Source organism: Tachypleus tridentatus, chromosome 10 (genome assembly GCF_004210375.1).
Source record: "Tachypleus tridentatus isolate NWPU-2018 chromosome 10, ASM421037v1, whole genome shotgun sequence".
Taxonomy (NCBI): Eukaryota; Metazoa; Arthropoda; class Merostomata; order Xiphosura; family Limulidae; genus Tachypleus; species Tachypleus tridentatus.
Genome location: NC_134834.1, coordinates 109,855,193 through 109,869,107, shown reverse-complemented (window position 1 = coordinate 109,869,107; position 13,915 = coordinate 109,855,193). Strand labels below are relative to the sequence as shown.

Genomic DNA, 13,915 nt, shown 5'->3' with positions numbered 1-13,915 from the left:
AAACTGAGAGATCTGCACTGTTATATATAGATGTATATATATGTTGTATATATAGGTTATCTTATAGCTTCTGCATATGCTTTTTCATACGAAATGGTTAAGACCTCTTGACAAATTTTATCGGAAAGAATGATAAGAGAGGATATTACGGGTGTTTAAAAATTCTCCAACGCTCGACAAGTTTCTGATATTTTTGTTGCATATTCCTAACAAAGTAGTATGTCAAGACAGAAGCCATAGATTTGAGAAAAGTTCAGGAGAATCTTCAACTAAGATATTTAGATTTTGTTAACAAATATCACAAGCCATTTAGTACAAACACAATTGCTATGGAATGTACTCCTTTTAAAAGTTACCGAAGAATTGTTAGATATATCATAAAACATTAATGTTCACGATTTTAACACTCCTACGAAAAGACGTTTCTAGTCCTGATTACTTCAAGCCCGTTACCCTGGCTGTCGTTTCGCTAGATAGTAGATAGGAACAGTGGGAATCTCGTTAATCCATTCATTAATGGATTTAAATGGCAATTTCATTTAAATACAAAATTATTAGCCTAATATTAATAACCTTTCAAGTTGCTCTGGGGCCTATTAGGCCCCACTTTTCGTAGGAGTGTTAAACACTACTTTCTCTATCTAGCACCTTAGAAAGTTTCAAAAGTTAGAAAAGTCTCTAACAACAGTATTTGAGCTACGTTTATCATATCTATTGTCGACGAAACATTTCACTCAGTTTACGTTATAACAAACATAATGTAGTTGTTTCGGTTTTAATTTCAATACAATAAATATAAGATTACATACTAAATAATAAACTGAACTTTTAACTTTATATGCAAAAACGGCTCTTCTATGTAAAATATTTTCTCAACCCAAACGAGCCGTTTTTGCATATAAATTTCTCAACAAGTGGGTTTCTCGACATCACTGAACTTTTAACTGTTTAGGAACTGTTATGGTGTGTCACTTCGTATATAAAAGTCGTAGTTTTTAAACTCTGATGACCACAGTAACGTTACAATCTGTTACCCGAGGCAAAATCATGACGGGATGTAAATTTTAACAATTATCTGCTGTCTCTTCATGACTCTAAACATGAATTACTTGTACGATTTACCATTTTAACCTATTATATTTACTAGAAATAATTGTGCTAACTTGTTACGTTGCTTCAATTTAACATATTTTTATTTGTAATACTAACAAACGATGAATGTGAAACGATTTGCTTTAGATTCGGTAAGAGTACCGAATAGGTCAGCTAGTTTATCAAAAGCAGCTTTTTCACATTATTATTTTAGTATTAAGTACGCCCTAAAACAGCCTCATATCATGTTGTTTCATATTCTCTTACAATTGGAATGCTAGAAGTATGAATATTCCGACTGACAAGGTATCAAATTATCTAAACAGTTTATATGTGTGGATACATCTCCATTCCATCAGAGCCATCGATAGATATAATTGGATTGAAATGTCATTTCACAACGTATATAAATTAAAGCACCAAATAGTTTTATTAAATTAATTTTTAATTGTAGAGTGCAATGTAATTGAAAATTATAAAAAAACAGCAGTTATTTATCTTGTAATAAAAGTCTGAAAGATTGTCTGACGGCTAACGCATATAGCCCTCTCTAATTTAGCAATGTAAGACCAGAGGGAAGGCAACTGGTCATCACCACCCACTGCTAATTCTTGGGATAACCTTTTACCAACGAAAAGTGGGATTGACTAAACGTTATAACGCTCCCACGGCTAAAAGTGCAAGCATATTTTGTGTTATGGGAATTTCAATCCGCTACCTTCGGACTACCAGTCAAGTGCCCCTAACTACCTGGTCACGTCGGGCCTCAAAGAAAGAAGTCTGCTAAAACACTTTATTTTTGTATTATAATGTTTTCCAATCACTTTGCATAAATTATATTACGTATCATTAAATTATTACTAGTTTGACATCATAACTAATGAATGCACGTAGTCAGAGAATGTCATTCTACCGATATTGTCCCCCGCTGGGACAACACTAAGTCTATGGATATACAACGCATATATCAAGCGTTCGATTACCCTCAGTGAACACAGCAGATAGCCCGATGCGGCTTTGTTATAAAAATCACACACGCTAGCGATGATGCTTGTTTCTCGGATGTTCTGCAGAAAGATACAAACTGTGTTGGAGGTATTAATCCACGAATTTTAGCGTTGTTATCGCTAATGCTCAAGTAGTAATATCACAGTATTTTTTGGGGCAAAGCCGTGTAACTGATTATGGTGCTTTGTCCGCTAAGAATATTTGAACCTCAGATTTTACAGTTAGAATTGTAAGTTGGTTAAGCTGACACTGACCCATTGAAAAAGGACAAAAACAGAAATCAAATTTGTTAGACTATGAGTTTGGTGAATGTCTCATTTATAAACATAATATCTGTGATAGACTATGAGTTTGGTGAATGTCTCATTTATAAACATAATATCAGTGTTAGACTATGAGTTTGGTGAATATCGCATTTATAAACATAATACGTGTGTTAAACTATGTGTTTGGTGAATGTCTCATTTATAAACATAGTACCTGTGTTAGACTATGAGTGTGGTGAATGTCTCATTTATAAACATAATACCTGTGTTAGTTTGTTTGTTTGTTTTCGAATTTCGCGCAAAGCTACTTGAGGGCTATCTGCGCTAGCCGTCCCTAATTTAGCAGTGTAAGGCTAGAGGGAAGGCAGCTTGTCATCACCACCCACCGCTAACTCTTGGGCTACTCTTTTACCAACGAACAGTGGGATTGGCCGTAACATTATAACGCCCCAACGGCTGAAAGGACAAGCATGTTTGGCGCGACAAGAATGCGAATCCGCGACCCTCAGATTACGAGTCGCACGCCTTAATACGTTTAGCCATGCCGGGCCCCCTGTGTTAGACTATGCCTAGTTGTAAAAGTATTATTATTCACGTTGTTTGTTTTAAGCTTTCATGTTAAAGTAGTCAATAATGATGATGACTCTCAAAAAGAGAAAATAATAATGCTCTGAGTAATTTACAAGTAATTGGATAAAAATATTTAATTTTAACAGCAATAATTATAAGCAGTGTATTTAAATTGACATGATAGAATTTTTACTCACAGTTAGAGACTTCACTAAAAATAATCAAAATGTGTTTTCATAATCAGATGACTGATTTAATAAAAATATATTACAATGTACTTTCTATCCTTTTAGTGAAGAATTTTTTTTTAAATTAATATATTTTCCAGAGTTCTCAGTTTGGATGTTCAGAGTTGCTCGATTAAAAATAATGTTCCCCGTTTTGAGAGTATATAGGCTTTAGGTCTACTAGCTGGCAATTGACCAGCTTTCAGGCCGAGATGAAAGCATAAGATATCCGAAAATAGCAAGCTACCTTCCTCTGTGTGTGTCAGGTAAGGGTCTCTGACTATTATATTGTAGAGCGAAATTCACAAGGAACAAAGATTTGCTATGCAAGATGCTTTAAAATATTAACTTTGTTTTATAAATGTGTTGTGGTTATTATATATATAAAGAAACCTTTGCCACTGTACGACAAGACGGGAGAGCTCTTATGATTCAATCTTTATTTATAGGAATACATTTAAAACGTTTTAGTATTTCATGGCATTCAGCAGTGTTAGTTACTTTTATTGTATTTAGAATATTTTCACTTTTAAATTTGTGACCTCTAACTTGTTTTGGAATTTTGTTAGTTAAAGTCAATGATTTGGATTGACTTTTAAAGTGAATATTAACCTTTTTTGTTTGAATAGTTGTAATTTGTTTATAAAATGTGTAACTTAACTAAAGTTTTAGAAAATATTTTTAATGTATTGTTGTAACTGAACTTGTGTTTGGGATTGAACTTTTAGGTGAACTTCAGTTGTAATAAATATTTTGAGGAGATATTTTAATTTTATATTTATTTTAACTTATAGTGTGACATGATAAGATGTTTGGAATAAAGATTTTCATCTTGCTTTCATCCATTCAACCCACATCACTAAATACCTATTTTATTTGTTGGTGTTCTGTATTGTTCATTGGTGTGCTTAAATAAATAATTGTATGTTGTTATTTCTGTCTTTTTCAAGACTTTCTCAATGATCCTGACTGTAGACCAAGAAGATCAACATAACTCCACAACCCAGACTCATATCAGTGATCTCAACTGATTGCTCTGTGTATCAAAAAACAACAAAAAACTTTCTAAATGAGAAATGCCACATTTGGAAAACTAAAAGTGAAACTAACACCAAAAATGTTTTAAAGTGTGCTAAGATAAGGAGAAAATATAAAATAATAATTAGATCATTAAGTGATGCTGATGACTTGATTTTTGTTGAAGAATAAGTAGTAACTGATCTTTAAGGTTTTTTCTTACTCTGTTTCAGACGAGAAAAGTTTATCAATATTCCAGACTCTGAGCATTCTGTAGATAGGTCAATAGTGAAAGATGAGCTACTAATGGAGGCATTATAAAGTTACGGTCAATCCCATTATTCGTTGGTAAAAGATTAGCTCAAGAGAAGGCGGTGGGTGATGATGACTAGCTGCCTTCCGACTTTTCTTACACTGTTAAATTAGCGACAACTAGCGCAAGTAGCACTCTTGTAGCTTTCACGAAATTTAAAACAGACAAACAAGTAATGCACTGCATTTGAATTGTCGTAAATTGTGTTATTGTCGTCGGATGGAGTTTAGATGGTGGGAAGACCTATGTGAAACAAAGGCTTCTTTTTGTCCTTAAATGATATGTATATTACATGTTTGATAAAAATGAAAATCCTCAAATAAAGTGTCTAAAGAACAATATTTCCTGACACCTTTATTGTAACATATTATATCATTGAGGGACTCTTTTGGAGTCTTTAGTACAAACAATGTCAAGCTCAATCCTCACAATAGTTATGAGTTATAAGACTGCAACTGTATACAGATAAACTGAAAGTTTCATCACAAACTGCGAGACATACGCTAAAGTCTTCTCACAATGGTAATATTTATTTTCAACTGGTATCTAATAGCAGCTTTCACAAATACACTCATCGTAAAAGTTTGCAATAGTTCAGTGTAACCACAATAAATGTGGACGATTAGTAATAAAATATGTATCTTCTTACCAACAATAGTTATATATATATTTTCTTTAAATGATAAACAAAAGATAAAACTTCTAAATTCAGTTTAAAGAATACGTTAGGAATATCTGATCAGTGACGAGAAGTGATTAATTCATTTCTGACCTAAAACAGCTTCGTCAAAAGTTATTTCTTCTTCATTAGAAACAGTTGTTTTAGCTGGTTGTGTGAGGTACCTTTCAGGAAATACCATTACTACCAGAAAACCTATATAAAGAAAAAATAGGTTAAGATACACAACTGAACAACAAAACTATGTTTGTTTTTTGTCTGCATATGTTATAACTCAAAACATAATATTCATAAATGTACCATTATCCCTGTGACTTCATAATAGACAAAGGGAGGAAGTTGGATATTGACATAAAAACATGATATTATTATCTGATATTGATGACCTACACCAAAACATAATATTTTTGTAATTTTCATATTTAATGTCGTAATTAATGTAAATAAAATTTTAATTCAAACATAAGCGACTAACTAAACGTTCATTACATTAGGCACTGAACCTAACACGACTTATCAATGTGATAACCTGAACTTCTGGTTATTACTTACTGTAAGCAATTTTTTTTCGCTTCATCTAAGTGATAAAACTACAGATTTATGACGTAATTACCTCTAGCTACACAGATTTATTAACCAAAAGGTCAAGCCTAGTCTACGTTTAATGTGTCCAGAGTGTGGACCTACACTTTGAGTTGGTGATGGAAAATCCAACTATGAAAGCTGTTAAAGAGTAGTACAAGCATTGGCGGCGACTGTTTTTTATCTAGTTGCCTTCACTCAAAATTACGAATAGCTGTGTATAGATAATTTTTCGCGAGACTATTTAGCACACAAATCAAATTATTTGGAAACAACTCGTATTTATAAATGAGAGCTGAAAAATAAACTTATTTATGACTCTTCCTCCCATTGGCTTAACGTTAACACTGAGGGTTTATAACGTGTTAAGAAACTCGCGGTTTGCAGAGCGCTTTAGCCTATTGTGTAGCTTTGTAATTAACAATCGAATATCTTCCCGCTACATTAAACATTAAGCGTAGTGTTACAGCTCACAGACAATCCTGCTTTAGCATTTGTTTACAATTAATATATTATTAAAAGTCACGATAAAATTGACAAACAAGAACACTTTGCATTCACATTTAAAACGATTGAAAGAGTTCCAGGATTTTTATTTTCAAAACAATTTAACTGCTAATCTTAGAGCACAGGTGTTAATGTATTAAATAAGAGGAATACAGTTTTGAGTGTCGAAACCAACTACACGATCTAACCTGACACAAATAACATATTGTTAGCTTATTTTATACAAACTTAAAACTTACCAATAAATGTCATGCTCCCCATCAAAGAAAATGTTGCAAACCATCCAAAGTGTGGTATAATTAGTTTAAGCATTAGAGGCCAGAACAGTAAAGTACCGCCCTAAAATAAAAGACACAATAATTTATCGATTAAAAAACAGATCAATAATGATATTAAAAATATTGATGTAAAATAAAATAAACAATTATATGGTGAACACATAAATACATTTAAGAGATTGATGTAACTTAATGTTTGAGAAGATGTGTGAAATAACTGATGTTTACAAAACGTGTGACGAACACAAATGCGTATTTTATAAACAGATGCTGTATCCATTATTAAGTCTTCATCCTTTCAATACAATTTTCAGTAGAGTTGTTATTTATAATTAAGCACAAAGCAACACAAATGGCTATCTGTGCTCTGCCCACAACGGGTATCGAAACCCTGTTTTTAGTAGGTTAAGTATATATAACGCGGGCCCAGCATGGCCAAGCGTGTTAAGGCGTGCGACTCGTAATCTGAAGGTCGCGGGTTCGCATCCCCGTTGCGACAAACATGCTCGCCCTTTCAGCCGTGGGGGCGTTATAATGTGACGGTCAATCCCATTATTCGTTGGTAAAAGAGTAGCCCAAGAGTTGGCGGTGGGTGGTGATGACTAGCTGCCTTCCGACTTGTCTTACACTGTTAAATTAGCGACAACTAGCGCAAGTAGCACTCTTGTAGCTTTTCACGAAATTTAAAACACTGCTAAATTACGGACGGCTAGCAAAGATAGCCCTCGAGAAGCTTTGTGCGAAATTCCAAAACAAACAAACAAACAAAATATATAACGCAGTGTCACTGGGGAATGTTTAGTACAATAGACCGAACTTTGATATACACCTGTGTTGTTATACCTACAACACTATAAAGAAACATCTTCACGTGTACTATCGATATCTTTCATCAAATACCATTTATATTATAAACTTATATCCTTTACAGTTCTGTTGGTATAGCATTATATCTACCAACGTATAAGCAATACAACTCATTATAATTATGGAATATACCTACAAAGCAGTGAAAGGTCTTTTTACTCAGGTGGTAGCGAAATGATTCATTACAACTATGGTATATATACCCACGGTGTTGTACCTATAGAGCTATAGAGGGGATTTTACTCAGGTAGTAGCTATATATCTTACTATCTCTATGGTATACACTTATATTGTATAAAACTATCATCACACATGAACTGTTAAGTGTTTTAAAATACTTGTTTTATATCCAAATGACCAAATCCTCTCCTTTTGACAAGTAATTAGTTACATATTATAACTATCAATGTCTATGATTTCGTATTTCTTACGCACAATACGAACGTCGTTCAAGCCATACACAGAGAAAAACTAGAACTAGGGTTGAAAAAACTAGAAACGTATTAAAACTCTAAATAATTTGAATTAACTTAATGTCCAGTGTATGTTTAGAGTAATATATATATGGACCTTTAAGGCATCACAGAAAATATTGCTTTGAAAGGTTTCTTGCTAACCATGGATAATTTTTAGATAATCAAAACTTTTCATTTCGCCTTACTGAAGACTCTACTGATGTTAAACAAACCATGATTTTGTTAGCAACAGAAAGTGTTATTCTACTCCTTACTTAATTAAATAGTATCTAAGCCTAGAGATAAACTGTTTGTCTTCTGATTGATGGTACACGGTATTGTTCAAATTACTTACCGCTACAAAATATGCCATTCCGTAAATCATAGCTGTGTGTTTCTTCCCAAACACTTCAGATATAGTAGCAGGAATGCATACAAATTCAACAGAAAACGTAGCAAATAGTCCACAAATCCAAATTATGAACATCACTTTTCCACCGTATGGCGTCGCCACTAGCGTAAACAGCAGTATTGTCTTTAAACCCATCAAGATCAGGCATGTTAACTGTATATAAAACATACAAAAAATTTTACCAAAAGTGAAATACATTTAATAAAACTTCCAGTATTACATTCGTCTTGATTTCGTTTAACGCGTTTTTCTGGAAATGAGAAAATAAATAGAGACAATTGTTAACACGTTCAACTAACTTCGAAATATTACATTATTTTAGGTAACTACTTTACACAGTATTATAGAGAAGCCATGATTTCACATTATATTTTTACGTTTATACAAGTTATTTTTGTAATCTAAGTTAAAGTTTACATCTTTTATTTGACTACCTAATTGGCTAATAGAATTACAATAATGAGATGAAATTTAACAGATTTAGGGTGATCTAAAGCCTTATATTTACGTTAACAAATAGCGTCACAGGTTGGTGGGTAACGAACTGAATATGGGAATAGACGTTTCTATTCAAAAAATGGTCTTGTTTTTCAAAATCCTACTAGTAAAATAGTTTTGAATTGAAGTTTCCAAACTTCATAAATACTGTATGTTCTTAGCCTTTAATTTTAGCATGTGTTTTAAAGTTTTCTCCTTTAATAAGAAATGTGGGTGGTTGACATTTTTATGGATAGTTTCACATGCCCCTGCTAGTACCACGGTATGTCTACGGATTTACAAAATCAGGGATTCGATTCCCCTGGGTGGGCTCAGTAGATTGCCCGATGTGGCTTTGCTATAAGAAAAGACACACACTGATGGAGAGTTTCACTTGTTGCTGAGATGACATTTCGGGCTTCATAATGTGTCAACTTCTTCACATCTGTAGCTGGAGAAAGACAAGTTAGATATATTTGTATAGAGCCAAGGGTGATCTAAGTCCATTTGATCTAGCCGTTAGTAATTTTGAAATGACAGCTAGACATCGCTAATTCCTGGTTTCCTGTTTACCAACGAATAGTGGGATCGTCTGAACATTATCATGTTCCCACTGATTAAAGAGCAATCATGTTTAAAGACAGATTTCGATGCTGTGGACGTTGATTTTAGGTCAAGCAATCCAACCATTAGGCCCGTGATCAGATATGAAACTAATCTTCACTTTCTGCCCAAATGTATGTGCGATAAACATACTATTTTTACATGAAACTGCTAAGACATATAATATATTGCATACGGCATACTTTGTATATGTTAGCGTCCAGGTAGTTGGTTTGGTGATGATAAATCAGCTCTGGATGTAAGGAGTTTGATGTTTATTGTTGTTTATAATTTAATTATTGTAGTCGAGTTCAGTGTTGTTCAATGTGAGAAGTATTTTTATTTTCATAACTGATTTGAATGTATGTTATAAAATAATGATCAGTCAAGTTCCTAATTTATTTCTAGTTGATTTTCTGTTGGTCAGTGGTTTGTATTACGATGTTTACGCTTTCTTTAATGATTTTGCTTTCAAACAAAAATAATTCTGGTTGAGAGAAGGAGATGGTAGTCTTTAATATCCAATCCACGAGTGAATTTCCAGACTTTTATTATTAAAACACACACGCACAGATGGCTGCATTAGTGACTTTAAGTGTTTAGTTTTTGATGTCTTGGAAGGAAGGTGATACCTTCATAAGTTTAAAAGTTTAAATACTTTTTAAAATACTTCCTCTTTCAGAGAACTCTCAGGAATGAAGAGTTGGCTGTGTACCTGAATTATAGGATAATCCATAACACAAAAACCATAGAGAAAGGGAGAACTTTGACCATGGCAAGATTTCATTGGCTGTTAAAGTTTGTGTTCATTGTTAGTTTTTCTAGAATGCGGTTTAAGATGTAACTTATCTACAGGCTTCATCCTCTGGGAGATTTTTAGTTTATTGTTGTTGTAATTTCTTCTTTGATTTTTTCTAAGTTTCCAGTGTTGTTCCTGTGGAAATACGTATAGAATTTCCATTCATATGAATAGCATGTTTTAATTTATGATAACTTTCCTGAGTCGGGTATGTCTTCAAACTTACAACTCTAGAAACCGGGTTTCAATACCCATTGTTTAGTTTTCTGCTTAACTAGAAATAACTTTAAAACAAACCTGTAGTTAGAAACTACACAAAGAATAACAAAGAAGCAATTATGATGCAAATAAACCAAAAATAAACAGAAACCGAAATATAGACATCAGTAGCAAAATAAACAGAAACCGAAATATAGACATCAGTAGCAAAATAAACAGAAACCGAAATATAGACATCAGTAGCAAAATAAACAGAAACCGAAATATAAACATTAGTAGCAAATCAAACAGAAACTGAAATATAGACATCAGTAGCAAATTAAACAGGAACTGAAATATAGACATCAGTAGCAAAATAAACAGAAACCGAAATACAGACATCACTAGTATCTAGAACCACGTTCTTCCTGAAATAAACAAACAGCACTGTTTTCACTAAGGCCTGTGTTAATGGTAGATCGTACCATTAGATGGAAAATTATTATACGCTGAAATGACTCAAACTAATAGGCCCGAAAAGGCTTTAGCTTGGAGACCGAAACATTGTTCACAAATAACAAAGGCAGATTTTCACAAAAGTTTCAATCAACGCATTCAAAACATTTCATTGATTGATCTCATGATATAAGAGTACTGAATAAGTTAAAAACGAAACTTGGCTTCAAAGTAAACTAAGAATTGTTGACCATTTTGAGGGATCTTGCATTATAATTTTTGCTTATGAAAATGCTAATTCAGATCTAAACCCATCGTTTAATTCAACTTAGATCACTGGAATAGGAACAAGAGGATAGAGAATGGACTGATTTTGGATTGGGCCATGCATCTTTTGTCTCCAATATTTTATAGCTGAGATTTTGTTTAGAATTAAAATGCAGAGTGTCACAACCTTATTAGAAGATTACCAGTTTATTTTAAATAAACTATATAATAATATAACAGATTACTGTTGCATAATTGATACATTTTTGAAATATCTAATCCACACTGTCAACACGTCCCACCAGGCTACTCTCCTAGTGTCTACCATATTTCTACTCCCCTGTAAGCGACTGTGGTGTGTCTCTTTTCTTTAATTTTCCCACCACTCTGTTCCTCCCAGTATTCATCCATTTTTCACTTGATTGTTCTTCATCAGTCTGTACCTCTACTAATTATCAGGAGGCTTTGTCTGTGGCCTTTCTCTTTTCCCAGCACCACCAGGTGTTTCTTTTCTTGTCCTATACATTCTGTACCACCTCTTCGTTATACCTCATACTCTTCACTCTACACCCATGCCTGACTGAGATCTTAACGGGGTTTACATGACGAGGTACACGCCACATTAAGGGTATTGGATTTCTCTTTGGGAGGGTACTTGTATCTCTTTTCCACATCCCTTTTATCGCCTCTTGGATCATTTAGACCAGAATCAGTTCCCATAATCTGTTGCACTGTTTGGCGTGCCTATTTACAGACCTCCTTTTTTCAAAGATCTTTTAGTTCTCACCTTATTGTTTTGGTCTTTAACCTCCTTTGGGTGGAATGTTTTTCTTGTGTCGGGCATGGTTACAGATTATTTCACATTTCACTTCTCTCACATCTTTTCTTCTCCAGTCTTAGAATAAACTTCAACAGATGAACATGAAGAAGTTCTCCAAATATTCGTCTTCTGTATACCTATGGCAATTTGATCTCTTGATAAATTTTAGCTTTTGCAGGTCAACAGTCAGAATGGACCTTCAACAAAATAGCTAGCAAATTGAGAAACTAAGCAACGTATAAAAAATTAACATCAAACTTGTGAACAAGATTGGCTAGCTAGTTTGCAAAAAAACTGGAGAAAGTTCCAAATTAAGGATATGCTGTTCCACGCTGTTTGCTCTTGCAAATAAGCAACCCGACAAAGTATAATTATTGTAAACACTCATATTATACGTTCACATATCCATATTTTACTTTCGTGCAATTATCTCAACATTAAGATAGACGACAGAGATGAATATCCCAGTTTGTTTTTTTCTGAATGTCAGTTCAGATGGTACAATTAGTATACCACTTACATTCAGAGTAATCTACTCATGTTGCATACAATTCAACAGCAGAAACTTGAATTTGTAGATAATATTCTGTGAAAAACATGAAAGATGAAGTAAACCATGACAATAATAACAGTCACCTGATTTTAAGCCATCTATAAAAATGAGAATTAGAGTACAACATTTCAGTTTGGAATATCTGGGTTTTTCAGGTAACCTTGAGGAAGATCACACGTAATGATGGTAATATTTCATTATTGGATGTCCTTTCATCATATTCAGCAATGTCAGACCCATCTCAATCAATGTTGGCTCGATTTGAAGGTCAAATGCTTTTATACACCAAACTCTATAGAAAAATAAATAATGTATTCCTTGTTTACAAAGGTTTATTGATTGATGTCTCATGTTGAATAAAACGGTTGGTTGGCTGGTGTCTATAGAAACGATACTGAGTATCAGAAAGGAACTTGTTTGATTCGTTAAATCCAAAGAAAATGAACATCAACTCCCTAGCTAAAGAATAGATCGATACTTATGTAGAATGTTGGAATAACAATAAACCAGTGTCATAGAGTGTGATATTATACCTGCTGTGAAGCCTAATGAAAAAGAATAAAAAAAATCACTGAGACAGAAAACACATGGTGCAGCATCTTAAGCATAATACACATCATATGCTCTTACTGTTATTTAACTGGATACGACGTAGGTCAAATTTTTCCAGATTGAATGCTCAGTTATAGTAACAGCGTTAATCAGGTCAAAACGACACCTCACAAGATTAGTAGCTGTGTGGTATAAAAATCTCTCCAAGGCTGTTGACAATTTTCTGTAAATAGGCTAGTTTTTGTTTTTCTTTCCTTTAGGTTACGAAAAAGAAAAGATATGGGGTTTATAGTTGATATATGATCTGCTGGATACAAACCATATGTATTTCAAAGTATAAGTTAACAGTGAGAGCCAGATTTCTACAAAAAATATGTCAGCCTCATTTCACCATAACACCAACAAACTGCCCATTACATACGAGTAAAATATGATCATATACTACTTCTACATAGTCACTAGTTAGCATACGATAAGTAAATTAGCACACAGCTACGACAGAGTGGTACAACTGACTTTCCCAGCTTATACCATAGCGTAAGTCGAGCGACACTATTGCAGCCAATTTCTTTTAAAATGATGGATAAACGTATACTCTGTTCTTTCGGTTGAAATTATTGTTTTAAAAATAATGATTTAAAGTTTAGCTATAAGCAATCATTTTATCTGTTGGGTTCCTTACCTTGTAAGATATTTTGTCTTGTATTCGACCAACAATCACCCTAAGAAGAGAGTGAACAACCGCAGATGTAGATCCTGATGTGGCTAGAAATGTATCATCATCTATAAATGTTTGTCCATAGGTCTAAAAATAAAATATTATAATTCGTTCTATTAATAATATATTCGTAAAATCTATCATAACCCCTAAGTCTGATTCGTACATATTCAGATGTTATATATGTTAACTAACAAGT

At 33.4% G+C, this 13,915-nt stretch overlaps 1 protein-coding gene across 3 annotated transcripts in view; it reads right to left on the bottom strand.

Annotated features, from left to right (window-relative positions):
- Nucleotides 1-5,002: 5,002 nt before the first annotated feature.
- LOC143230069 (apicoplast pyruvate carrier 1-like) overlaps nt 5,003-13,915 on the bottom strand; it is a 32,685-nt gene continuing 23,772 nt past the window's right edge. For all 3 annotated transcript variants that reach the window (XM_076463071.1, XM_076463073.1, XM_076463072.1), the window contains 4 exons: nt 13,681-13,803; nt 8,217-8,426; nt 6,501-6,600; nt 5,003-5,367 (listed from right to left, as the gene is read on the bottom strand). In XM_076463071.1, coding sequence (XP_076319186.1) covers nt 5,255-5,367; nt 6,501-6,600; nt 8,217-8,426; nt 13,681-13,803 — 546 coding nt within the window. In that variant the 3' untranslated portion in view covers nt 5,003-5,254. The remainder of the gene's footprint in view (nt 5,368-6,500; nt 6,601-8,216; nt 8,427-13,680; nt 13,804-13,915) is intronic.